Genomic DNA, 27,668 nt, shown 5'->3' on the forward strand with positions numbered 1-27,668 from the left:
ACAGCCGTGGTCACGGCCACACACACAAGAAGGAAGACGACACTGCGCTGGCCCAGGAGACGCCAGCCTCAGGCAAGGCGGCATTTAAGATAGAAAACATCTCTGAGCCCTGAGAGTGAGGTGGAGTATCTTATCTGGATAAAGTGAACCATCAGTAGAAGAGTTTGCTGGAAACAAAGGGCTCATCATCTCTTGTTGTGAAGTTATGAAGAAGCCAGAGTGGAGCAGGGAGCTGCAGGATGAGGCCTGGAATGTCCACCTGGGGTGGAACTGCTGTCAGGACCCCAGGCACCATGGAGGGAAACCGAGCACAGCAGAGCCTCTGTGTCTGCCAGCATCAGATGGGAGTGGGTGCTGCATGTCTACGGAGAAGGCAACGGCACCCCACTCCAGTCCTCTTGCCTGGACAGTCCCATGGTTGGAGGAGCCTGGTAGGCTGCAGTCCATGGGGTCGCTAAGAGTCGGACACGACTGAGCGTCTTTACTCTCAGGTTTCACTTTCATGCATTGGAGAAGGAATGGCAACCCACTCCAGTGTTCTTGCCTGGAGAATCCCAGAGATGGGGGAGCCTGGTGGGCTGCCGTCTATGGGGTCGCACAGAGTCGGACATGACCGAAGCGACTTAGCAGCAGCAGCAGCAGCAGCTGCATGTCTAACTTAATTTTATCAACTACAGGACTCTAATGAAGATTAGTCTTTAAAAAACTACAATAAGTAGTCTTGGATTTTTAGTATAATGGATAGCATACTGAAATTTTTGTGAAATGCTGCTTAGGAAGCAGTATCATTGATATATAAAATTTGCTGAGAAAAAATAAGGTTTTGTACTTCTTTATTATAAACTTTAAACTTTGACTAATAAAACCAAGGTTACATTTCTGTCATTTATATGAGTTCATATCAAGTATTCACTTTTGTTCATTCATTTCCTGTGTTTCTGAACACCTGCCAGAAAGCCTACTTAAAATCTCTGTGGATAAATGGTTTGATGAGGAAGTACAAATGAGTCACATAAAACTATTATAAATAGTTGTTCTTAATATTTCCACTGGTACTACCTGGCTAGTCAGATTTCCAAAACAGATTTTAGAATGAAAACAGTTTTTAATAAATTAACAAAGACATTATTGAAGGTAAAGTAACAAGGGGACAAGAATTGACCCAGTGCACCTCTAGTGGTAAATCCTAAATTAAAAACCTGGAAGTGGAATTCCAATCTGCTCCACCACTGACGACCTTCTTACTATGTAAAAGCCCTGTGCTGGGAATGGGGTATCAGGAGGAAGTTCTTGATCTTAAGAACTAATCTTGGAGAAACACAGGCAAATGATTGACAGCTCTCATTTCAAGGTACAAGGGAGACTAACAGTCCCTATCTACACCTGATGACAGTTGGTAGCTTTTGTGTTAAATACATGCATCATAGATACACAAACACACATGTATTTAAATCTATACATCCACATCCTATAAAGGAAGAATGCATACAGTACTTTTAACTCGGCCAAGTCTAACACAATTTTTAGAAGTTTTAGTATATAACGAAACACACACACACCAAAAAAATGCCAGAACATTTGGGGGAAGATCAGGTTCTCCACCTTCTTCAAAGTATCAGCTTGGGGAGTGTGGGCAACACAACAGATGTGGCACTCAATCTGTTCTGGGGCCCCCTGAACATAGGTGGTAGGGACCTTCTTCCTATCGGTCAGTTACAGGAAAGCATTTGGTGATTCTTTCACAACAGGACCCAAGCTCTTCTGACCCTCCAGCAAACAGTCCTGTGACCGCCTGATAGCCTCCCTCTAGGCCTAACAATGAGCTTTGGATGAACAGAATTATGACTTGGGTTACAACTGCTTCATTTTACCTTCATGTTTCCCCTGTTTATCTTTGTAAAGCCAATCCAAGGAACAGAACCAAAATTTTCTGTGTCTGGTATTTCTTAGAGTTTAGTTCAAAAAAAAAAAAGAAATGAGCAGAGAGGTCAAAATAGTTAAACTGGATCTATTTTATGGGTTTCAATAGGTCAGGGTTCTTTGGCTTAAGACAGTACTTTGAAAGGTTCCACCAATGCATTATTTAAAATCATTTTATTAAATCTTCAGCTTAAATAAATGTTACTATGCTGATCTAAAATTTTCCTAAAACGAATAGTAAAATTACCTTATTCAGATTAAGCAGAAGATGATTCTTGAAATAGATAATTACAACCAGGGAAAAAAGAGAGAATCCAACTGAATCAGTAAGACTTGACACAGGAGAAGCAGTGTGTTGGCCTTCTGTCCCCCAGAGGACAGGCTTGGTCAAGGACAGCTAGGAGTAGGCCAGGTTCCATCAAAATATCACTTCAATTTTACCATCTCCAGTACACATAAAGGTAACTACAAAGTTTGATATGCAGCCTCAAAATATCATCGAGACAGAAAAATTCTTGATAGTAACTCATAATGAAGAGATTTTAAGCGCCCCCCCCAAAAAAAAAACCTTTACAGTAATGTGTATGTAAGGGTTAAAATATAAGTGAAATTTTATTTTGAAATTACCTTCCTCCCTTAAGTAGAAAAGGAATAGTTTGTGTATTATAGAAAAAAAATATCCTTTCTAATAATTGCATTACTGTAGTAACAGTACAGTGAACATCCTTCTGTGGCAGCCAGAAGGTATGCCCCTCAGATTGTCCCTCCAGCAAGCACCTGCAGGACCGGAGCCCAGACCACTCCTTCCCAGGCAGTCCTAGCCCAGGATTGAGCAGAGTAGGGGGGTAGAGGGGTCAGGACCTAGACCCTTCTGCCCTGTGAAGGCTACCCTGGCAGGTACTGAACTGGCCCAGACTCTGCCAGGTCTGCATGGCTTGTGAGCCTCTCTCTGTGGATTCTGCTTCCTCCCCTTTCTCCTCCAGGGCCTGACACCGCTTCCACACACAGCCCTCTGTCCCCCACAGAGGTTCCTCCTTGATGTCAGAAGGCGGCAAAGTGTGGTAAATGCCAGAGAGGGGCACAACCCAGAGCTGTCAGGGTGGCAGTGGGTGCAGAGTTTCAGCAAGGTGCAGATCAGCTCAGCAGAGAAAGGACAGGCTTGTGCCAAGAGAACTGGACTCCTGCATGCAAAAAAAGCCCGCCACATCCAGTTACCTCAAAACAGATCATAGGCCTAAAAACTCTAGAAGAAAAAGTATGAAGTCTTCGTGGCCTTAGGCTTAGGCAAAGATTTTTTAGATAGGAGAAGTGTGATCCACAAGACAAAAAAAAAAGACAAACTGAACCTAATAAACTAAAAAACCGCTGCTCTTCAAAGTACAGTTAAGAGAATGAAAAAACAAGACACATACTTGGCTAAAAGATTTATAAGTCATTTATCTCATAAAGGACTTATGTAAGAAATTATATATTTTCAAAAACTTGTACAACTAGAAACAAAATAACTCAGTTTTTTAAAAATGCGGAAAGATTGGAACAGACACTTCACCAAGGATATAGGGATGGCAGATAAGCACACAGCAAGAGAATCAACATCATTAGTCATTAAACAAATGCAAATGAAAACACAAGGTGTCACTGCATGCCTACCAGAATGACCTAAAAAATTATCTGGCAAGGATGCAAAGCAATTGTTAGCGGGAATGCAAATTCTGGCACAAACATTTTGGAAAACAGTTTGGCAGTTTCTGAAGTTAAAACATACAACATACTCAGCAATCCCACTCCTAGATCATCAGCCCAAGGAAAATGAAAACTAATACTCGAATAAAAACCTGTATGTGAATGTATGTCTACAGCAACTTTATTAAAAACTGTTAAAAACTGGAAACAGCCCAAATGGTCTTCAAGTGGCAAATGGATGAACAGATTACACTGTGGCCCATGTGCACAATGGGGCACCACTCCGCAGTAAAGGAACGTGAGCAACGTGGTGGATGGGTCTGCTCTGCACCAAAGAAACCAGCTCAGAGGCCACAGGAATCCACATGTATGGTGCAGGCGAAGCTACAGGGGCAGAAGGGGATGAGGAGGCAGACAACAGAAAAGCACCAGGGGGTGCGGGGTGGAGGATGAGGCAGAAATTCTGTATTTTTCATTGTGTTTGTGGTTATACAACGGTATACATTCATCAGAACTCGTGAAACTTTATACTAAAAAAGTAAATGTTACTGTGCATAAGTTATAGCTCAATATAATAAGTTAGTTCTTAAAGATATAACAAAATTTTCTAACAGCAATTAATACATGGGAAAGTAGCAGCTAACAAAAATTTAGATTATCTGAAGACAATGATTTAAGATGATACATGTATGATTATTTGTGAGAACCAATAAAGAAAATATACAGCAAAATATGCAAATACAAAATGAGATTAAAATATTTTCTCCAGCTGTTCAAATTACAATTCAATATTGGTTTCTTTTGGCTCTCAGAGTCATGTGGAAACTGTAAGTTATAATTCTTTTCCACACAACAGAATCTGTTACTATATGACAAGCAGCCTATCTTTTCCTAAAACAGAGAGCCCCTAGAAATTGTCTCAATGACCTGTGTCACAGGAGAGAAGGGTTTACACGATGACAGTGTAAATGTATGGTTTGAGAAGGCTGCTGGAGTTAACTGCGCATGGCAGCAGGAAACAGAGGTCTGGAGCACCGAGTAACTGCCAGCCATGCACCAGGGCCCCGGCAAAGATATACCAGCACAGCAGAAGCAAAACAAGACACAGTTTGTTCCACAAATTTTGAGACCGTTTATCCTCACCCCCCCTGAATGGAGATAACAGTCCTCAACTCAAGGGGTCGGTAGGAGAAATGTGGCAAGGCAAGGCCAAAACCCACCCCAGTGAGTGCAGTCAGCACCAGGAGACTTCCGTTATCCCAGTGGTGTCCCAACAAAAATATATCTCCAATACATAACGTTTGCAAAGTCTTTAGAGATTCCTAGATCACTAAGAAAGTAAAGATACATCTAAAGAAGTTGAAAATAATGGTTAGTTTCCTTTAGTTTTCAAAAAATATACATTAAATTTTACAGCTATTTTTTTCATGATTGGCAAATACAATTGAAAGGCATCTTGTGATATTCTAAGATTGAGAATACAGGCTGAGTATGAGATGATGAATCTTTTTCATGCTTAAAATATTACCTCTGTGCTCATTTATGGCCATCTCTGCCTTTAATACTCACCTCAATGCTCTGCTTTGCCAAAAAGGCTTCACTCTTTATATTTAAAGCTAGTACAAATCACGATCTCACATATAGGCTGTTTTCTCCAAAAGTTCATTTTAATAAGCTGCTTGGATTTACAGAAACAACATTACATTTAAAGTCCTTGTAGGTTTACAGATGCCTTATTTAACCCATAACATACTATTTATAATCTTAGACTAAGTTTTTTCAAATCCAAAAGCAGACAAAGCACATTAATTGCCCTATTCCTAAAAAGACTACTCCAGATCATGCATTCTCAATGGGGGGTATCCCCACCATAAAGGTGGTTGAAATTGGTTCTGGGGGGACCAAAAAAGTCAGTGGTTTGTGGCCTTCCAAAGCTCAGTCAACCTTACCTGAAAACACTTCTTCTCCAGTACCGACTCCCTCTCCTTTCTTCTCTGGTACCAACTCCCTCTCATTTCTCCTAGAGGAATTCTAGTACTGAATTCCTCTCATGAGGGAGAACTTGATCAACTGGATCAATTCATAAGACTAGGTAAATGTTATTAACTAGATTGGATTTAAATTTCATTTTTGTACCGAAAGGTCAGTAATGAACAATGGTAGAGAACTACTGCCCAGATAAACCCCGAAGCAGGCCATGTCTGCACGCGGCATTTTCCATCTTCCTCCGCAGCCCTCTCCACACTGTCCTGCACTCCAGTTTCTTCACCCAGGTCAGTCCTAAATCAGCTGCCCGCCTGTCTTCACTCTTAACCAAATTCTGTGGTCCCTGTGATCATTTTGGTTAGCTTTCTGTGGTTGTGGTTTTCATTCTGTCTGTCCTCTGATGGATGAGGATAAGAGACTTGTAGAAGCTTCCTGATGGGAGGGACTGGCTGTGGGGGAAAACTGGGTCTTTCTCTGGTGGGCAGGGTCATGCTCAGTGAATCTTTAATCCAATTTTCTGCTGATGGATTTATTAAAATGCAGAGACTTTGTCAACCAACGTCCATATAGTCAAAGCTATGGTTTTTTCCAGTAGTCTTGAATCGATGTTAGAGTTGGACCATAAAGAAGGCTGAGCATCAAAGAATTGATGCTTTCAAATTTTGGTGCTGGAGAAGACTCTTGAGAGTCCCTTGGACTGCAAGGAGATCAAACCAGTAAATCCTAAAGGAAATCAGTCCTGAATATTCATTGGAAGGACTGATGCTGAAGCTGAAACTCCAATACTTTGGCCACTGATCCAAAGAACTGACTCATTTGAAAAGACCCTGATGCTGGAAAAGATTGAAGGCAGGAGAAGAAGGGGACGACAGAGGATGAGATGGTTGGATGGCATCACTGACTTGATGGACATGAGTTTGAGCAAGCTCCGGAGATGGTGAAGGACAGGGAAGCCTGGCATGTTGCAGTCCATGGGGTCACAAAGAGTCAGACACAACTGAGCAACTGAATAACAACTAGGCAGTCCTGGTTTATTAATAACTCAAAGTAATGTTCCAGTTAAAGGGTATACACTCAACTAAGTGAAAATATCACTGTGTTCTACTTATTTTTGTCCATGAAAAAACTGGAGAACAGACCACTCACAGAACATTTATGGTATCTATCAACATGTTCTTGACCTAGCATTCCATTACTTATGAACTCTTTCTACACACATCACACTGGCTAATGAGAACAAAAGGCCTCCTCACTGCCTCCAAAGACAGGCAAGATGACCTTGGTCTGGCTTTTCAGAGCAGCATGAGAGGAGACCAGAGAAGATGTTCCACAGCTGTCCCACCTCATCTCTGGTGAGCCCTGTAGTTGTGAGACAACAGAGCTGCCTAAAACTAGCTTGAGGGGCTGGGGAGCCCATCCCACCTGGCATGAAACCTGTAGGGCCAGCCCTCCACCTCACCCACATCTCAAACAGCAATTGCCTCTTCTACTTCCCCCCAACCTTAACCCCTTATTCCTCATGAGGCATATTTTTATTTTTTCAACATATGGCATAATTTTAATTACCACTTCAGTTGTATTACTCAGGTCTGACATCCCAGAAAAAAACTTACTCCTCCTATATAATTTCTACTTCTGGTTTGTGAATTAAATGATTACCATGCAACCTCTACTAAATTGCCATATGCTTACGTCTCCATCTGTCACCTGTCTCAGGCCTCAGAGTATTGAGGATTGTTCGAACACAAGATTCAGGATGGCCCTAAAATGGAACACGGCCCAGAGGGTGCATCTTTTTCCCTCTCCCCTAACAGAGGTTCCAAGGCCTCAGCCCTCCATGTCCATGAGGCACAGCTGCCACTTTGTCCGGCATCTTCCCTTGTGACACAACAAAACTGGAATGAAATTCTGACACCTGATCCTCCTTTGCTTCATTTCTCCCAAAGGCTGCATTTCAAAAGTCCCTCACATGCTCTGTTTGAGTCTGCCTTCCTTTTTTAGTCTCAGTACCTGGTTCATCTTAAAAAATTCCCCCAACAATTTATTCCATAATTTAAATATTTCTAGTGTCAGAAAAAGCACCCTGAAAGAAATCTGAAAATTCTAGAATTCCTAATGTAGCCCCAGTCATGACTCCTGAGAGAATACGGTCACAATGTTTCTCAAAGTAGATGTTCCAAACACATGATCTGAAAGTATTCTGTACCTGGGAAGATACCTGGCACTGATCCAGAAAACCCAGGACTTCTCGGAGCTTCTCTAAGCCAGTAAAACCCTATATCCACACATCTTCATTTGTCTCTGACAGGAAAGGTTTGCAGACAGTCAAGAGGGAGCCTGGGTGACACTATTTAAGCAAAACAATAAACAAGGAAAAAGAGGCCACTTAAAGCAATTTTGGACAACGTTAAGGTAGGCACATGTTCACTTTTACAATGACGAGTTCTAGAAGGAATCATATAATGTAATGAACTTTGGGTTCTATTGTATCTAAACTGCTTCAGCTAAATCCTCAGTGAAGAAATTTCCAGCCTTTTTTAGAAAAAGAAAGTAGTTAATTTCAAATAAATGGAATTGCCAAATAAAAAAATTCAAAAACAAGAATGCTCAAGCAAAATATGCATATTTACTAAAAGTAACAAAAAATTGTAAGAATGCTAAATCATAATTGGTCTTAAAGGTATTTAAAATCGTAGCTTTCAATCTCGTGGTTATGTCTGAACCTATGAGCTTCTTATTTCTGTGATCTTCAAAACATAAAGGGTGAATGACAAAACCCACTGGAAAAAAAAAATAATAATTAAAAAAAAAAAAACATAAAGGGTGTTAAATAAAATTTTAAAGCATCATCTAAATCAAACTTCCTGCCAGATATGATCAAAACAAAGTGTAAAAATTAAGTTCTCAGTGAAAAGCTTTGAGAATCAGGTATTTTATATTAGGAATACTTAAAATCTCCAGCAGAGAAAATTAAATTTAGTATGGTTAAAAATAAAAGGCCAGTAAGTATTCTTGAGAAGAGGAAATCTATTCTGCAGTAAAATATGAAAATTTAAAACACCTTCTTCCTCCCTTCCCACACACCAAAATAAATACATAAATAAAACAGTTACAGTTTGGAACAATGTCAGGAGCAAAGTCAGCCTGGGAAAAGCTCAAAGGCTTGGAAGAAGGAGGAGCCTCGTTAGAACATAAATGCAGACTAATAGCTCTGCCCGTAAGAATTAATAACTAATATGTATAACAATCAACAAGAATAAAATGATTAAAAAACGATCATGGTTATGGAGGATACGAAGAATATTACAAGTTGTGTTTCCTAAAGAAAGATCATTTAACTGAGGGGGTAGGGGGCAATGCAGAGTTCACTAAAATTTAATGGAAAAAGTAACAATACAGAACATAAGTTAGGTATTGCAAGGAAAACACATGACTAGTGGCAAACAAGCAGAATGACAGAATGCCATGGGTTAAAAGCTTCAGAGGCGATGGGACGGAAACTCGGTCTCATGACTGTAGGACCTGGACCAGTGAAGGGATGTCACTCCAGATCAGAAACACAAGGTACTGAGGTAGTAATTAACTCCAGGACATAAAAGAGAATTAAAAGTCACAACTTCAAGAGAAAGTAAAACAAATGCAGGAAACTTCTGAGATAAAAAAAACTGTCATCACTGAATGATAACTGAAAAAAAAATAACAAGAATTCAGAAGTACTGCATCTGAAACAGGAAATGACACAGACAAGGACTGGAAAAGGTCAGTTTTCATTCCAATCCCTAAGAAAGGCAATGCCAAAGAATGTTCAAACTACCACACAATTGCACTCATCTCACATGCTATCAAAGTCATGCTCAAAATTCTCCAAGCCAGGCTTCAACAGTACGTGAACCGTGAACTTCCACATGTTCAAGCTGAATTTAGAAAAGGCAGAGGAACCAGAGATCAAGTTCCCAACATCTGTTGGATCATCAAAAAAGCAAGAGAGTTCCAGAGAAACATCTACTTCTGCTTTACTGACTATGATGCCAAAGCCTTTAACTGTGTGGATCACAACAAACTGTGGAAAATTCAAGAGATGGGAATACCAGACCACCTGACCTGCCTCCTGAGAAATCTGTATGCAGGTCAAGAAGCAACAGTTAGAACAGGACATGGAACAATGGACTATTTCCAGATTGGGAAAGGCATATGTCAAGGCTGTATATTGTCACCCTGCTTATTTAAATTATATGCAGAGTACATCATGCAAAATGCCCGGCTGGATGAAGCACAAGCTGGAATCAAGATTTCCGGGAGAAATATCAATAACCTCAGATATGCAGATGACACCACCCTTAAGGCAGAAAGCGAAGAACTAAAGAGCCTCTTGATGAAAAGTGAGAGAGTGAAAAAGCTGGCTTAAAGCTCAACATTCAAAAAACTAAGATCATGGCATACAGTCCCATCACTTCATGACAAATAGATGGGGAAACAATGGAAACAGTGAGACTTTATTTTGGGGTGCTCCAAAATCACTGCAGATGGTGACTGCAGCCATAAAATTTAAAGACACTTGCTCCTTGGAAGAAAAGCTATGACCAACCTAGACAGCATATTAAAAAGCAGAGACATTACTTTGCTGACAAAGGTCTGTCCAGTCAAAGCTATGGTTTTTACAGTAGTCATGTATGGATGTGAGCATTGGACTATAAAGAAAGCCGAGCACCGAAGCACTGATGCTTTTGAACTGTGGTGTTGGAAAAGACTCTTGAGAGTCCCTTGGACTGCAAGGAGATCCAACCAGTCCATCCTGAAGGAAATCAATCCTGAATATTCATTGTAAGGACTGATGCTGAAGCTGAGACTCCAGTACTTTGGTTACCTGATAAGAAGAACTGACTCATTGGAAAAGACCTGATGCTGGGAAAGATTGAAGTCAGGAGGAAAAGGGGACAACAGAGGGTGAGATGGTTGGATGGCATCACTGACTTGATGGACATGAGTTTGAGCAAGGCCTGGGAGTTGGTGATGGACAGGGAAGCCTGGCGTGCTGCAGTCCATAGGGTCACAAAGAGTCGGACATGACTGTGCAACTAAGCTGACTAATAGAGGACATGCTGGAGATCATGCCAGACACAATCTGGCCAAAGCGTATCTCATCATCACTAGATGTGACTCCTTGAGTATACACTAAACCTCCCTGGATCTTAATGCAGTTTTAAAAGGTTACTTTCCATTTACAGTTATTACAAAATATTGGCTATACTCCCTGTGTTGTACAACATATCTTTGAGTCTTAATGTCCTCATCTATGAAAAAAAAAAATGATCTGAAAACCTGAAGAGTTTCAAGTGAGTTTTAAAACAGAACTCTTAAAAAATAAAGGTGGGAAAAATAAATAAATAAAGGTGGAATGAAAATGAAAATAAAACATACCGAAATCTGTGGGACACAGCTAAAGCCCTGCTGAAAGGGAAATTCATTAACACCTTATGTATATATTAGAAAGGAAGAAAAGTCTCAAGTCAGTGATCTAAGGCCTTTCCTCAAGAACTTAGAAAAAGAAAAGCAAACTAAACCAAAAGCAAGCAAAGGAAATAAAAAGACCAGTTTTTCGAAAATAGAAAAATAACAGAAAAAAAAAGGTGAAACAGAAATAGTTCTTTGAAAAGGTCAGTGATATTAACAGACTTCTAGCAAGACTGACAAAGATAGGCAGAAGATGAAAATTTTACCAGTATCAGGAATGAAACAGGGATTATCACTATAGACCCTGAAGAAAGCAAAAGGAGATTAAGAGAATATTATGAACAAGTCTATACACATAAATTTGACAATTTGGAAGGAATGGATTGCAAAACCACATACCATCACAACTCACCCAGTGTGAAATAAACATGAACACACAGATAACTATTAAGAAATTTAAATCTATAAGTTTAAAACTCCCCAAAAAGACATCTCCAGGTCCAGATAGTTTCGCAGAAGAATCCTACCAAACATTTAAAAAAGAATTAATACCAATTTTACATAATCTCTTCCAGAAAACAGAAGAGATGGGGACACTTCCCAGTTTCTTTTATGAAACTAATATTACTCTGACTTAAAACCAAAGACAGTACAAAAAAACCTGCAAACAAATATCCCTCTTGAACTTTTAAAGAGTATCTACAAAAGAACAGCAGCATCCTGCTGCTCTGATGATGGAATGAATTCTTTCCCGCCAACATCACAGTAAGGCAAGAATGTCTGCTCTTACCACACTTATTCAAATATGGCAGAAAAGGTATACAAATTAGAAAGAAAGAGAACTGTCTCTGTGTTGAGATGATATAATTTTTATGCACACAAGAATTTACTCCAAGGAATTTACTCCTAGAATAAATTAATTCAGCAAGGTCAAAGGACTCAAGATAAACATACACATCTCAATTGTATTTCTGTGTTAAAACGATATGAGGACAATGAAAATAAAAATATGGTATCATTTATAACTGATAAAAATGAAATGTAAATATAATAAAACAAATGCAGGACTTGTGTACTGGAAACTATATAAGTCTGATGAAAGAAATCAGAGAAAATATAAAGAAATGGACAGAAACACCATGTTCATTAGTTGGAAGACTCAACATAGGTAGAGATATCAATTTTCTTTAAATTAATTTTTGACTTAATGTAATATCTATCAAAATCCCAGAAAAATTCTTTGTACATAGACAAGACTATTCTAAAATTTATAATGAAAGATATAGAAACTAGAATAGCCAAAAATTTTTGAAATTTAAGAATAAAGTGAGAGTAATCAGTCTACTCTATTTCAAGATTTATTTATATAGTTATAGGAATCAAGCAGAGACCCCAGAAAAAGATCCACACAACATGCTCAACTAGTTATTGACAAAAGTGCAAAAGCAATTCAATAGAATATGATAGCCTTTTCAATGAATTGTTGAAGTATCCATTAGCCAAAAATGACCCTTGACCTAAGTCTTATACCTTATACAAAAACTAACAAAATGGGTCATGGGTTTAAATGTAAAACTAACTACAAGACTCTTAGGAAAAAAATAAAGAGAAAACCGTTGGTATTCTGAGTTAGGCAAAGGATTCTTAGACTTGACAAAAAAGTACAATCCATAAGAGGAAAAGGTGATAAAATGGATTTTATCAAAACTAAATATGTTTGCTCTGCAAAATATTCTTTAAGAGAATGAAAAAGAGAAAACATTTGCAAACCACATATCAAGGACTGGTATCTATAATACATATTTTGAAAACTTCTAAAATCAGCAGTTAAAAAAGAAAATCCACAAAAAGAAAATGGGCACAAAAAATGAAATTCAATGAAGAAAATATACAGATGGCAAACAAGCACATGAAAAGATGTTTAACATCACTAGCCATTAGAAAAATGCAAGTTAAAACCACAATATATAATTACATACCTATCAGAACGTCTTGGAAAAAAAAAAAAAACAACAGGAACTCCAAATGCTGGTGAGGATGTGGAGAAACTAATCTCACATACACTGCTGGTGGGAATGGAAAATGCAGAAACTCTGGGAAACAGTTTAGCAGTTTCTTAATGAAACTAGCAACTGCCATGTGAATTCCAGAGAACTGAAGACAATATTTTCCTTATGTTACGTGTTAACATACAGAAATGGTTTATAGCAGGTTTATTTATAATAGCTCAACAATGGAAACAATGTAGGTGTCCTTCAAAGTGTGTTACATCCATACCATGTAATATTTACTCAGCAATTAAAAAGGAGCAGGCTAATACTTGGAAAAACCTGAATGAATCTCCAGAGAATGCTACTGAAGGAAAAACATCCAATCCCAAAAGGTTATATTCTAGGTGATTCCATTATATAACAGTCTTGAAAAATTACAGAAATAACAGATTATAGTAGTTAGGTGTTAAAGAGGAGGTGGAGTGGAAATGAAGTGGGTGTGGCTACAAAAGGACAAGGGAAGGGTCCTGTGATAGAGGCAAGTTCTGTTTCCACAGAATCAGTGTCCATGTGCTGGTAGTGGCCTTTACTATGATTTTGTAACATTTTACTATTAAAAGAGTGTGGAGTCGTTGGAAAAGACCCTGATGCTGGGAAAGATTGAAGGCAAAAGGAGAAGGGGGCAGCAGAGGATGAGATGGTAAAATAGCATCAAATGCAATGGACGAATTTGAGCAAATTCCAGAAGATGGTGAAGGACAGGGCAGCCTGGCGCGCTGCAGTCCATGGGGTCACAAAGAACTGGACACGACTTAGCGACTGAACAACAACTATTAAAGAAAATTGGGCAAAGTTACTGGGGAATTCTGTTTTTTCTCACAATTGCACACGAATTTACAGTTATCTCAAAATAAAAAGTTTAATTAAAGGTAACATTACTAAAAAAAAAAAAAAAAGGTAACATTACTGCAAAATAAGCAGAGCAACAGACAAGAAATCCCATGTTTAATTCTGAAGATTAAACTTCACTCTGAAACAAAGACATGCACACAGACACAACAACTGTAACAAGGCAGGTCAGAGAGGAAAGCCGAGATTTCTCTAAAAACAAAACAGAGAAGAAAGAGACCTGGGCTGAATCAGGAGAAAGACCCTCCTCCAGGCTCTGTCAGAGAAACCGGCTGTGTGATTCTGGACCCATCACCTACCCTCTCAGGTTCCTACCAGCTAAACTTCTAGAGACTGGTCAGATCAGCACATCTCACTTTTGGTCTCAGGTCCCAGCAGAGCTTTTGTTTACGTGGATTACAATCGCTGGTATGAATAGTATCAGAAGTTAAATTTTTCAAAAGACAAGTGGTCCTTCCACACGGCGTAGCTGTCGGGAAAACTCCAGGGACACAAGAGAATGAGTGAAAAGGGCAAGGAACAGCTTGGTGTGGCCGAGAACACCTCTGTGGCCCTCCCATGGCTTACTCTGAAATGAGACCAGTGTAGAGGGACAGAAAACGGAACACATCAGTCGCATCCGTTCTTTTAACGGACAGGAGCTCCAAGGCGGGGGAAAAAAAGGTTCCAATCCCAAAGATGTCAACGCTGGGTAAGGTGGGAGGCTTGTGAAGGCCTTGGAGGCCGAGTCCAGTGGGGCGCCCGCCACCAGTCCCGCTCCCGCGAGTTTGGGACCGTTACACAAACCGCCCGCTTCACACCCCACTCTGGGGAGACGGGAAGCCGGGAGGCGCCGCCCGCGGGGGCGGGCGGGAATCGCGGGCCCAGCCGGGAGGGCGGGGGTCCCTGGCCGAGGGCGTAGGGCTGGCGGACTCACCAGGTGCCGCGCCACCTCGGAGGCCATGGTCCGGGCGACTGGGCGGGCGAGGGGCCAGCAAGGCGGCGGCGGCCGGCCGAGCCGCGCGTCCAGCAGCGGAGGGCGGGATGGAGCGCGGCGGGGCGGGGGCACAGGAGGGAGGAGCGGAGGGGAGGGGTCCCCCGGCCTCAGTGACGTACGGGGCTGAGCTATATGGCGCGGGGGGCGGGGCGGGTCTGGTCGGGAGGGGAGGAGCGCTGAGGGGAGGGGTCCTGTGGCCTCAGTGATGTGAGGGGCTGGGCGGGATGGCATGGGGAGCAGGAGTCGAGGAGGGAGGGGCGGGGAGATGAGAGGAGCGGTCCAGCGGCCTCCAGTGAGCTGGGGCTCCTGGGCGGCCTGCGAGTCAGGGCTCCCAGACACCTCCTCGAATTGGGTCAGTCACAGGAGTGCCCAGATGTTTTAGAACGGCGGTCCAGAACCTTTTGGGCACCAGAGACCCTTTCATGGAAGATAATATTTTCACAGATGCGGGGAGGGGAAAGATGGTTTCGGGATGATTTATACACATTTATACACACAAATATACACACATATTTATTGTACACTTTTTCTATTATTATATCAGTTCCACTTCAGATCATCAGGCACTAGATCCCAGAGGTTGGGGACCCCTATTTTAGAGGATGACCAGTAAGCGCCTGGGAGAGGATGGAGCACAATTGCTAAGTTAGAAAAAGAGGCGGGGAGGAGCGGCCATGGCTCCTCAGACCTTTGGGCGGGGCTGAAGCACTGATTGCTGCTAGTACAGGGCCGGAAGTGGGCGTGTCAGGGCGTGTCCTCTGGCGGGAGCGACCATTGCGGCCAGTGCAGGGGCCGGAAGTGGGTGGGGCCAGGGGTGTCCAAGGGAAGGCACTAAATGCAGCAGGTTCGAGGACCCAAAAGAGGTGGGGCGGAGTGGGGCGGGGCCCGCGGGAGCAGTAAGGCGGCCTCCTAGGAGGCCGGAAGTGGGTGGGGCCCCCCGACGGGGGCGTGTCCGCGGGCGAGGCAGGGGGGCGGTGGCTGTTAGTCCCGCGGCTGAGGCGCGCTAGGAACTTGCCGAGCGGCCGCCGCGTAGGTCCTGAGCCAGCCAGGTTCGCTATCGAGATGGAGGGATCCGTCAAGGGCAGGGCTCAGGATCTGCAGGCCGAGCTGGAGCAGCCCGTCGGGGGCGCCGTGGGCGGGTCGCCCGAACAGCGCGCCAGCGTCCGCGGCCGCCCCAAGGAGCCAGAGGACGAGGCGGGAGACCGCGCGGACCCCTTCGATCCCGTGGAAGGCATCCCGAACGCGCCGCTCGGAAGGCGACCCCGCGGTGGCCCGGTGGGGGAAGGTGCGCGGCCCGAAGCGCTGGGCGATGCGCCCCCCACGCCGCGGCCTGGCCGCACCGCGCCCCGGGACCCCGCTGCAGGCGGCTCCCCTCAGCTGCGGCGCGGCCCCGGGGGCGCGGACGGCGCGGCGGCCGAGGAGGAGGGCGCGGGCTCGCTGACGCTGGATCCGCTGGAGCACGCGTGGATGCTGTCGGCTGCCGACGGCCGCTGGGACAGCCTGGAGGGGCTGCTGGCCTGTGAGCCTGGGCTGCTGGCCAAGCGCGATTTCATCACCGGCTTTACCTGCCTGCATTGGGCAGCCAAGCACGGCCGGCAGGAGCTGCTGGCCCTGCTGGTACGCTTCGCGGGCCAGCACCGGCTGCCGGTGAACATCAACGCGCGCACGAGCGGCGGCTACACAGCGCTGCATCTGGCGGCCATGCACGGGCACGTGGAGGTGGTGAAGCTGCTGGTCGGGGCCTACGACGCGGATGTGGACGTGCGTGACTACAGCGGCAGGAAGGCCTCGCAGTACCTGAGCCCGAGCACCGCCGAGGAGATCCGGACGCTGGTGGGCGCCCTAGACGAGGACGAAGGCGAGAGCGCGGCGGGCAGCGGGGGAGGGCGCTGGAGGCTCTCGAGGGTGCTGCCCTCGCACCTCATCTCCGGCAGGCTCTCCCACGCTCTGGAGGACGGCGGGGACCATCACCACCACCTGGCCGAGGGGTTGGCGGCGAGCAAAGCGAAGGAGCCGAGTCGCAAAGTCTCGGGCAGCTCTAGTGGGCGGATGAAACCCAGACTCAACAAAATCCGCTTCCGAACCCAGATCATCCACACCACACCCTCTTTCAGAGACCCAGAGCAGCCTCTGGAGGAGGGGGAGGACGAGGAAGAGGACCGGTCTCTTAAAGGCCATTCGTCCTCTTTCAAATTGAGACCCAAGTCCAATGTATTTGGGTAAAAATCATTTCTTTTAGAAAGTTCTGAGACTTGTTTGTCGGCAGGAATAGGATACTAGGTGTAGACAAGAAAGTGAGACCAGAAAAGACGCTGAAGGCTGCATTCTTAATCCGAGGGGTCTCCCCAGCAATGTGGCTGCAGTGGCTTTCCCAGTGATTCCTCCAACCTTGACTTCGGCCCCCTGCCCCCTACAGCCTCTCTGCCCTGGAGTCGCTGTTTCGGAGGGCTAGTAATGTAACTAAATCCGGTGCAGAGTTGATGATTGCAGGTTTCTTTGATTTAAACATTGCCGGTTGCCATGCAAAGTAAGGAATATTGCACTTTACAGTATCTTTTTTAAAGTGGTTACTCTTCCAAAAGCTTTCCTTGTGGCTCAGCTGGTAAAGAATCCAACTGCAATGCGGGAGACCAGAGTTCAATCCCTGGGTTGGGAAGATCCCCCTGGAGAAGGGAAAGGCTACCACTCCAGTATCCTGGCCTGGAGAATTCCGTGGACCGTATAGTCCATGGGGTCGCAAGAGTCGGACACGTCTGAGCGACTCTCACTTTCACTTTGCACTCTTCCAAGAGCAATAAGATAGGCAAGTAGTAATGAACTGGTAGTATTTGTAAGTGTAAACAAAACTACATACCGCCGTCTGTTTTTACTAATTGCATTTGCTTTAAGATACTACTGATGGCCAGGTCAGTTTACATGCACAAATACTAATTAGAGAATAATGTGAATACAATTGGGAATTCTGTTGGTACCCTACTTGTAAGTTGTGTTCAACTCTTCAAAAGCTGTTTCAGCTTTAACCACTGAACTGAAAATACAGGCAACATTCACTTTTGAGTTAATCTGTTGGGTGGTTTCTTCTTAACTATCTCTAACACCCCTGCACTCAGTATTAAGGTACATTATTAATAACTACAGGGCTTCCCTGATAGCTCAGTTGGTAAAGATTCCACCTGCATTGAGGAGACCCCAGCTAAGTTCCTGGGTGGGGAAGATCTGCTGGAGAAGGGTTAGGTTACCCACTCCAGTATTCTTGGGCTTCCCTTGTGGCTCAGCTGTTGAAGAATCCGCCTGCAATGCCGGAGACCTGGGTTTGAACCCTGGGTTAGAAAGATCCCTTGGAGAAGGGAAAGGCTACCCCATTCCAGTATTCTGGCCTGGAGAATTCTGTGGAGTGTATAATCCATGGGGTCTCAAAGACAGTCTGACATGACTGAGCGACTTTCACTTTAGTAACTACACAAGTTTTTATTTAAGAAAACACTTGTAACAACCTATGGTACTCCTAAGAAAATATTGCCTCTGGTTCTTATTCTCACAAACTTGTTTTGCTCTTGTAAAAGTCTGAATTTTTCGGAGTTTTTGTTCTGGGGCTTATATATACAACCGTTGGTTCTACTTGATGTGACCCTCTTTGTGCTTAGAGTTGAATTGCCTACAGAAACTGTTGCTGGTTTAGGTGATGAGCAAAAATTGATGTAAATGTTAGCTGATGCTTCTATGAAGTAATTATAAAATCAACTTAATGATTCTCACATAAGGTACACTTTTTATTTTCAAATGAAATACATTCATAATCTCAATACTTTGTAGTAGTGTTTTGCAAATGTTTAAAATACTAAATCCTTTTAGTTTTCATGTTTCTTTGAATCTATTAGAGACATAGAGTGAAGGTATTGGGAAGCTGGCTAGTAAATCTACCCAGTTAAAAATAGCACTTTAACCAAAAAAAGGGAAAGATAATAGATGGGACATTTTCTATATTTAAATGCTGCTGGCTATTGAATCCTTTTATATATAGGTGAAAAATATCATTCATTACAATTAAACACTTAAGTGTACTTAATTACATTTCATTCAAATATGTTAGGGTGAATGTCTTTATAATTATTGTTAAATTTAATTCAGAAACATTAAATTCACTTGTAATAGGATTCAAAGTAATTTGTGAGAGACCTAATTCCAAAAACTCCTTCTCCCTTGGTCTTTTTTGTGTCACAGTTCCTGAAACATGCATTTTGCAGCCTATGGAGATGACAGTGTGTGTTCATAGCTTGCAGAGTGAATGAACCAATACATGAATTGCACAGAACTGCAGTGTTTAGAGAATTCTTAAATCTTTGATTTCCCAAATTGTAAAAATTTGTAACAAATTGGTCACACCTCTCTAGATAGCAGTTGAATTTGTTTAAAGGCTAATGAAAAGTATCCATATAAACTATTGTCCATTCATGTGCCTTTAGTTTTGTTTTAGGATTACGGGAATGGGCTATGTACATTTGAGAAGCACTTTTATCCATACATGTAGGTGAAAAACAATCTAATTTTGTATAAATTAAAAATAGGTTCCTATCTAGTACAGGATAAGTTGTAATCTGTCACCAAGTCTTAGGCTTACAGAAGCTGAAGTGAGCCGTAAAAACACTGCAGAACCACCTCTATGTTCTCCTGAACAGTGTTAATCTCTTAAATGTGTATGGTTGGTTTAGTCACTCAGGCATGTCTGACTCTTGCAACCCCATGGACTATTGCCTGCCAGGCTCCTCTGTCCATGGAATTTTCCAGACAAGAATACTGGAGTGGGTTGTTGTTAGTACCTAACTGCACAAAATCTATAATTTGCTAGATCTTTAGAAACTGAATCAATGCTTAACTTGCTTTTCACTTTGAAGATTTTAACTTTTCTGATAAAATGTACTTTAAAGTTTCAAAAATCATTCCTGGGGGAACAATATCTAGGATTCCTTGTCATGAGGTACTTTTGTGCAGTAAGTACAGCATTTTCAGCTACTTAACTCTGTTCCTCTTTTTTTTTTTAATTTCCAAATTGAGATTATGAAAAGCAAGTGATTTATGTAGTTTGGTATTTGTGGAGTTATGCCTGCCATTAATGGAAATATGTATGTCATTTACTCAGAGGTTGTTGATATGAAACTGGTTAGAAAATCCAGGTATGTCCATGTGTTTCTTCCAGGTGCAGTGGAGACTAGTGAGTCTGTCCCTTCACTATTATGGTATATAAAGTGCAGCTAGCTTATACAACTTGAACATGTGGTGCTATTTTATTCATGTCTGAAAACTTGGCATCCAATAGGCCTTGTCTCTTATTTTTCAAATAAGTGAAACTTTGGGAGTTCAGAAAGTAAAATCTATGAAGTTTATTTTGTCAGAATAAAAGATTCACACTAGATTTTCCCTCTGAATTGTCTAAATCACTGTCATCTTTTATAATTTTATGGGGTTTTACATTTCACACAGTGCTTGTTTAAGTTTCCATCTATCCTTTTTCTATCCCTTAAATCACTGGCCATATATCCCTAATTACAGTTGAGGGGATGAGGTTGGTGCTGTTCAGAGTTACAAAGCCAATGGCAAGAGGATCTCAAGACTCAGTGCTCTTCCACAGCATTATCTTTTATGCACTTCAAATTGCCAAGTTTTAGCCAAAGTGCTCTGGTTGGGCATGAGTGGTAGAGGATTCAGCTTGAGGAGAGGGTCATACCTCTACCTTAAAAAATGCGAACAAAGGGACCAACAGGGATTAGTTTCTAAAACATACATATGGCTCATGCAGCTCAATATATATACACACACATATATAAAACAATAAAAAATGGGTGGAAGGTCTAAAGAGGCATTTCTCCAAAGAAGACATACAGATGGCCAAAAAGCATATGAAAAGATGCTCACCGTCACTAATTATTAGAGAAATGTAAATTAAAACCACAATGAGGTATCACCTCACACCAGTCAGAATGGCCATCATCAAAAAATCCACAAGCAAATACTGGAAAGTGTGTGGAGAAAAGAAGCCCGCCTACACTGCTTTGGGCAATGTAACTTGGCACAGCCAGGATGGAGATTCCATAAAAAACTTAAAAATAGAGCTACCATATGATCCTACAATCCCACTGCTGGGCACATATCCAGAGAAGAACATGGTTTGAAAGGATGATAATGCACTCCAATGTTCATAGCAGCACTGTTTACAATAGCCTGGACATGGAAGCAACATAAATGTCCATCAACAGAGGAATGGATAAAGAAGATATGGTATATATAAATGCAATGGGATATTACTCAGCCATTGAAAGAGTGAAATAATGCCATTTGCAGCAACATGGTTGGACCTGGAGATTATCATACTGAATGAAGTAATTCAGAGAAAGATAAATATATGCTATCACTTGTATGTATAATCTTAAAATAAATAGGTACAGATGGACCTATTTACAAAACAGAGACAGATGTAGAAAACAAATTTATGGTTACCAAAGGGGAAAAGGGGAAGAATAAATTGGGAGATTGGGATTGACATAAACACATTACTATATATAAAATAGGTAACTAATAACCTACTCAATAGCACAGGGAACTCTACTCAATGCTCTGCAATGGCCCATATGGGGAAAGAATCTAAAAAACAGGATACACATATATATATAACTGAATCACTTTGGGGTACACCTGAAACAACATTGTAAATCAATTATACTCAAATAAAAATTAATTTTTAAAAAAACGGACTCTTGCACAAGCCAGCTACCATAAACCCTTCATACCTAGAGGGAAGCTTAAGAAAGGAATGCCTTTTTCCATTCTCTTCAATATCCATCAAGCATTGGACATTAATTAATTAATTTCCTCATCAAGGTTGCCTTTGATCTTTGTTTTGAGGAAGCTCAGCAGATACAAAGTGTCATGTGAATCCTTGTGGTCAACTTCCTCATGCTCCCTGGTAGGAAAACCTTGCTGCTGGGACTTTAGTGTTGATACTGATATTTTGTGACAACTTATAAAACGAAGTTTCTGTTTCTAGAATAGCTTCTTTCCTTAGAAGTGTGTATCTTTTTTTTTTCCCCCCCTCTGGAAGTGTGTATCTTAAAAGGACTCCTTGATGAGTTCATGTGAAGGTATCTGTAATTTTTCCTAGTGAAAGATTTTATTTATTTTTATTTCACTAAATACATGGTATTATTAATATTTAGTTTCTTTTAAATTAATCCTGAAAGTACTCTGGGAATTTGCTGCAAACCATTGTTCCTTCAGTGATGAGTCACATAGTTACAATTTGAGGGCTAGAAAGTGACCCTTTGTGAACTTCTTTTTCAAGATATGGCAGCAGTTGTTTGCATCATTATTGGATTTTTTTCCTGTGAAGAATATTGTTTTCATGTTACCAAACTTTTTTCTCCTTAATCTTCTCTTTAAATGTCAGCTTTGTCCCAGGAAGGGGCTTCCCTATTCAGTTAATAAAGTGTCCGCTTTTCCATATTTATGCTCCTGTGGTGGCTCAGAGGGTAAAAATATCCGCCTGCAATGCAGGAGACCTGGGTTTGATCTCTGGGTGGGGAAGATCCCCTGGAGGAGGAAATGGCAACTCATTCCAATATTCTTACCTGGAGAATTCCATGGACAGAGGAACCTGGTAAACTACGTCAATGGGATTGCAAAGAGTTGGACACGACTGAGCAACTAACCCCTTTACCATATTTATTGGGGAATGTGTGACAAGTGCCCCCACTGGCACGAGGTCTAGCATGTTGAAGTTACACAATATGTGTTTTGTTTTCATGGAAACGCTAAGGAAATTTTCATAATGTTGCATTACATGGATAATTTCAATAATATGCTTTCATTCCGACTGAATAAAGGTAAGGATTTTTCCTGCAATGTGACTCCACTGCCAGCCAACCATGCCATCTGTAGCCCAGCCCAAAGAACAACCTATTTCAATCCTGGAGGCGGAATCAGCTTTATTAGGATTTTACTTTGTAAGCAATTTAAGAGATTTTCAACAGTAAATTTGATTATAAGAAGTTTTACTTACAAGTTTATTCAAGTACATAATCCCTAGGAGAATCTGCTTTAAATGGCTTTAAATAGTCTCAGTATTATCATGCATACAAATGACTACTTGGCCTGTGAAGCCACAAAAGCAAGAGAACAGGGAGATGAAGTTTAGTTCAGCTTAGAGAGCTTTCTAATAATCATTTTAAGCAAAGAGTCAGACACGACTGAGCGACTGAACTGAACTGAACTGAAACATGCCATGGCCTGTCCCATGAGGTAGAACACTCAGCCTTCAAAAATAACTGGTCAGGGGTTCCATGAGGACCAGAAAAGGTGAAACATCATTTTAAAGCACCCCCGTGATTGATGATGTGTTGAGAAACATTGCTCTAGACCACTCACTGACCAAAGCTCCAGCCCAAATTTGGCTGAGTTAGAATGAAGTTAAATACATGTTTTGTGTTTTTTAAAACAAACATTATATGCTATTCTATCAAAGAACCTGGAAGTGCCTGTTAGCATATTCTGGGTCTCTAAGAAATGTTGAGCTAAATATTCTAGAAATAAAATTGAGAATCCTTGAGATTTGTCCAGAAGTTTCTAGTTATTATTTTTTTTAACATGTACTTATTTTTGGCTGCATCATGTCTTAGTTTGCAGTGCTCAGGGTCTCTAGTTGTGGTGTGTGGGCTTAGTTGCCCCAAGGCATGTGGAATCTTAGTTTCCCGACCAGGGATCAAACCTGCGTCCCCCACCTTGGAAAGTGGATTCCCAACCACTGGACCACCAGGGAAGTCCCTCCAACATTGATGAATGTAATCATGTTTTGTCTTAGTCTGTTCAGGCTGATGAAAGAGCAGCCCATAGATTAGGTGGCTTTTAAACAATAGAAGCTCGTTTCTCATGGTTATGGAGGCTGGCAGGGAAAGATCAAGACCTCGGCATCTTGGTGTCCAGTGAGGGCCTGCTTCCTCCATGTGCTCCCCATGTCCCTCTGGTATCTTGGCACAGGGTCTCTGGCAAGGACACTAATCCCATCATGAGATGAAGCCCTCCAAAAGATCCCGCCTCCTCACAGTATCGCCTTGGCGTTTGGCTTTCAGCAGGAATTCTGGGGGACACAAACATTCAGTCTGTGATGAGCTTACGTTCACAAGGCAGTTACTTGGCTGCAGTTAGCAGCTCAACTTGCACAGAGGGGAGTGACTCCTGGCTGAGGGTGTTCTTTGCGTAAAAGCCATTCATTCTGCTAGGAGGATGACTGTGTAAACCAGACAAGGTTTTAAGCACATTATAAAAAGTAAGCTGTTTAATTCTCCCACCTCCCTCCCCCACTCAACTCTGATGTCTCTGTTTTGTTGATGAGCAGTCAGTGGCAGAAACTGGCTACTTGCCCAAGCTCACAAAGAGAGTTGGCAGCAGAACCTGGCCTTGAACTCCGGCAGCTGGGGCCCCAGGCCCCGTGGCAACCACTAGCTGTGCCACTTCCCTGGGAGCACAGAGGCAGGGCTACCACCCAGTGGTGCAGAGTATGTACAGTCCCTGTGGAGGAAGAGAGCCAACAAACCTCCAATAAGCACTAGTGGGTGAGACAGACTTGACCTGTATAGCTAATACTGTTCCTGCACAGGAATAAGAAAAGAACTGGACTTTTAGGTATTTGGTTTTCTCCATCTCACCTAGGATAGAAGTCATCTGAGCTGGGAAAGTGCATCTTCTTAGCTCAGATGGTGGGCTTGCTACGCTGTGTAGGGTGTGGTCATATTTCTCCCCTGGCCCCAGCCTCCACCCAGTTGTCTGAGCACTTGAGCTTTACTGGAAGGTCCCCGTCCTTTGTAGTCCTGGGATTCTAGGTGGACCTGGAGGAAAACTGAAGAAGGAATTCATAGGGCCTGGATCCATCTGAGGCCTGTCCGTGCTGATCATGCTCGGCCACCTCTCCAGTGGACTCTGAACTCTCTGCTTAGTGCCTGTGGGAACGACAATGGAAGGATAAGACCCCCTCCGAACAGGGGAACCTTGAAGATCGTATCCAGGTTACTCATCACCTAAGAAAAAACATACACTAATCACCCCTGCCTCTGGACAGTATCTATCGGAATGTAACCACAGGCTTATCGGTTATTAACTGGTTGGAATGTAACCGCAGATTTATTGATTATTAACTGTTTGAACACATAGCACGTGAATGATGGGGTTATTGTGATTATATTTACCCTTCTTTTGTAAGTCTCAAGGAATTTGGGGTGGTGGGTTCAGACACGTACACATGGGGTATAAAAGATTTTCACAAAATCTGGTTGGGGTCCTTGGCTAAGAGGAGACTCTGCCTTGGGCCCGCCAGTGTAATAAACTGCACTCCACTATCTGCATTGTCCTTCTGAGTGAGTTTGTTTCCCAGAAAGCTGGCTATAACAAAACCAGCAGCTCAGCATTCACTTTCTTTACAGTAAAATTATAACTCACTAATTCTGAATTTTGGAATCTCATTTCAGAATATGCAGAAGCTTACCTTTGCTCCACTACAAAGGGTGATGGGTGAGTTAAGAACAGAATCTCAAAGGATATTTGCTCCATTGTTTGCAATTTCTCTTAAAAAACAGAGTCACTTGCTACAATTTTGACACCCAATTAATTATGCATGAACTTCAAATGAACAAAAATGCCTAGTTTTATTTACTATTTTTATATTAAAAAAAGTATGCTTATGGGTGGCTTGAAGCAGATAGGGTCAAAAGTAGACTACTAATTTTTCCTCCATTTGCATCCCCATCAGAACTCCAGCTAACACTTCCTTCTACACTTTTGGGTATTTGACTTTTCCTTCATTCAGGCTGGTCTCTCTCCTTGACTTAAAATGATTTATCCACGTTTTACTGGGTTATACCTAATGCAGATACTGAAGAAGCGAGGGAAAGCTGGTATTGGGCTTCCAGCCTGCGTGCCCCTGTGCACACCAGCCTCCAGGGTTTCCTCAGCTGCCTGACCATGGCCCGCTGCTCTCTGCCGTCACCTTGGGCTAGGCTCCTTCCAAGCCCGGCACTCTTCTCTGAGCCATGCAGGCGGAGGTGTCGCTTTCCTGTCGCTGCCTCGTCCCTGCCTCCGTCCCCAACCCTGACCAGTCAGACAGTTTTCTGCTGCTTGCCTGGGCCTTGTGCGCCCCTGGCTCTTGGAGCCATGGGTCTCTGGCTGCCTATCTGTTCTCAGGCGCACAATTTCATCTCGCGCATTCATCCTGAACACGAAGACTGAGGAACGAAGGGCTCTTCTGGACACCTGGTTCCCCACCATCTTTACTTTGCCCACAACTTTTGGATCTCCAAGAATAGGATACAGCTTGAGCTCCTCTTTTCTCAGACCTGTGCTGAGTGGCGCTGCTGGAGAGCTGCCAGTTGATGAGCCTCCTGTGTGCCTGTAGTGATGTAGTTCCAAAAAGCCACCCGCCTGATTATCTTCCCTCAGGTTTTACCCCCTGTTCCTTGGAAGGTTCCTTCCAGGAGAGGGAATGTGTGAAACCATAATCACCACTAGAAAACAATGCATTCCTCTATGAAAAACCTGGGAGTTCAGTTCAGTTCAGTCGCTTAGTCATATCTGACTTTGCAACCCCATGGACTGCAGCACACCAGGCTTCCTTGTCCATCACTAACTCCCAGACCTTGCTCAAACTCATGTCCATTCGGTCAGTGACACCATCCAACTATCTCATCTTCTGTCATCCCCTTCTGCCTTCAATCTTTCCCAGCATCAGGGTCTTTTGCAATGTGTTAGTTTTTCCCATAAGGTGGCCAAAGTATTGGAGTTTCAGCTTCAGCATCAGTCCTTCCAATGAATATCCAGGGCTGATTTCCTTCAGAATTGATTGGTTGGATCTCCTTGCAATCCAAGGGATTCTCAAGAGTCTTCAACATCACAGTCAAAAGCATTAATTCTTCAGCGCTCAGCTTTTTTACAGTCCAACTCTCGCATCTGTACATGACTACTGGAAAAATCATAGCTTTAGCTATACAGACCTTTGTTGGCAATGTCTCTGCTTTTTAATATTCTGTCTTTTCTTCAAAGCTTTTCTTCCTAGGAGCAAGCATCTTTTAATTTCAAGACTGCAGTCACCATCTGTAGTGATTTTGGAGCCCCGCAAAATAAAGTCTCTCACTGTTCCCATTGTTTCCCCATCTATTTGTCATGAAGAGATGAGACTGGATGCCATGATCTTAGTTTTTTGAATGTTGAGTTTTTAGTTAGCTTTTTCATTCTCCTTTTTCACTTTCACCAAGAGGCTCTTTAGTTCTTCTTCACTTTCTGCCATAAGGATGATGTCATCTGCATACCTGAGATTATTAATACTACTCCCAGCAAGCTTGATTCCAGTTTGTGCTTCATCCAGCCTGGCATTTCTCATGATGCACTCTGCATTTAAGTTAAATAAGCAGGATGACAATGTACAGCCTTGACATACTCTTTTCCCAATTTGGAACCATTCTGTTGTTTTGTGTGTGGTTCTAACTGTTGCTTCTTGACCTGCATACAGATTTCTCAGGAGGCAGGTCAGGTGGTCTGGTATTCCCATCTCTTTCAGAATTTTCCACAGTTTGTTGTGATCTACACAGTCAAAGGCTTTGGCATAGTCAATAAAGCAGAAATAGTTGTTTTTCTGGAACTCTTTTGCTTTTTCGATGATCCCACAGATGTTGGCAATTTGATCTCTGGTTCCTCTGCCTTTTCTAAATCCAGCTGAACAT

General features: G+C 42.5%; 2 protein-coding genes across 6 annotated transcripts in view; one reads left to right on the forward strand and one right to left on the reverse strand.

The window, feature by feature from the left end:
• SEPTIN10 (septin 10) overlaps positions 1-15,012 on the reverse strand; it is a 46,196-nt gene extending 31,184 nt beyond the window's left edge. For 2 of the 5 annotated variants that reach the window (XM_043917910.1, XM_043917909.1), the window contains exon 1: positions 14,857-15,012. In XM_043917910.1, the coding sequence (XP_043773845.1) occupies positions 14,857-14,883 (27 nt within the window). In that variant the 5' untranslated portion in view covers positions 14,884-15,012. Of the gene's footprint in view, positions 1-14,239; positions 14,352-14,856 lie in introns of those variants that run through there. The other 3 variants (XM_043917911.1, XM_043917912.1, XM_043917913.1) reach the window with 3 other exon arrangements.
• Positions 15,013-15,154: 142 nt separating this feature from the next.
• Positions 15,155-20,339, forward strand: SOWAHC (sosondowah ankyrin repeat domain family member C). Its single transcript, XM_043917914.1, has one exon. It carries the CDS (start codon positions 15,979-15,981, stop codon positions 17,137-17,139), a length of 1,161 nt encoding a protein of 386 aa, XP_043773849.1. The 5' UTR covers positions 15,155-15,978; the 3' UTR covers positions 17,140-20,339.
• The last annotated feature ends 7,329 nt before the right edge of the window (positions 20,340-27,668 follow it).

The sequence above is a fragment of the Cervus elaphus genome, chromosome 11 (genome assembly GCF_910594005.1).
Source record: "Cervus elaphus chromosome 11, mCerEla1.1, whole genome shotgun sequence".
Lineage (NCBI taxonomy): Eukaryota > Metazoa > Chordata > Mammalia > Artiodactyla > Cervidae > Cervus > Cervus elaphus.

Bases quoted from the DNA above. Each gene is read 5' to 3' on its own strand.
- SOWAHC (XM_043917914.1), top strand. From the start codon at position 15,979: ATGGAGGGATCCGTCAAGGGCAGGGCTCAGGATCTGCAGGCCGAGCTG.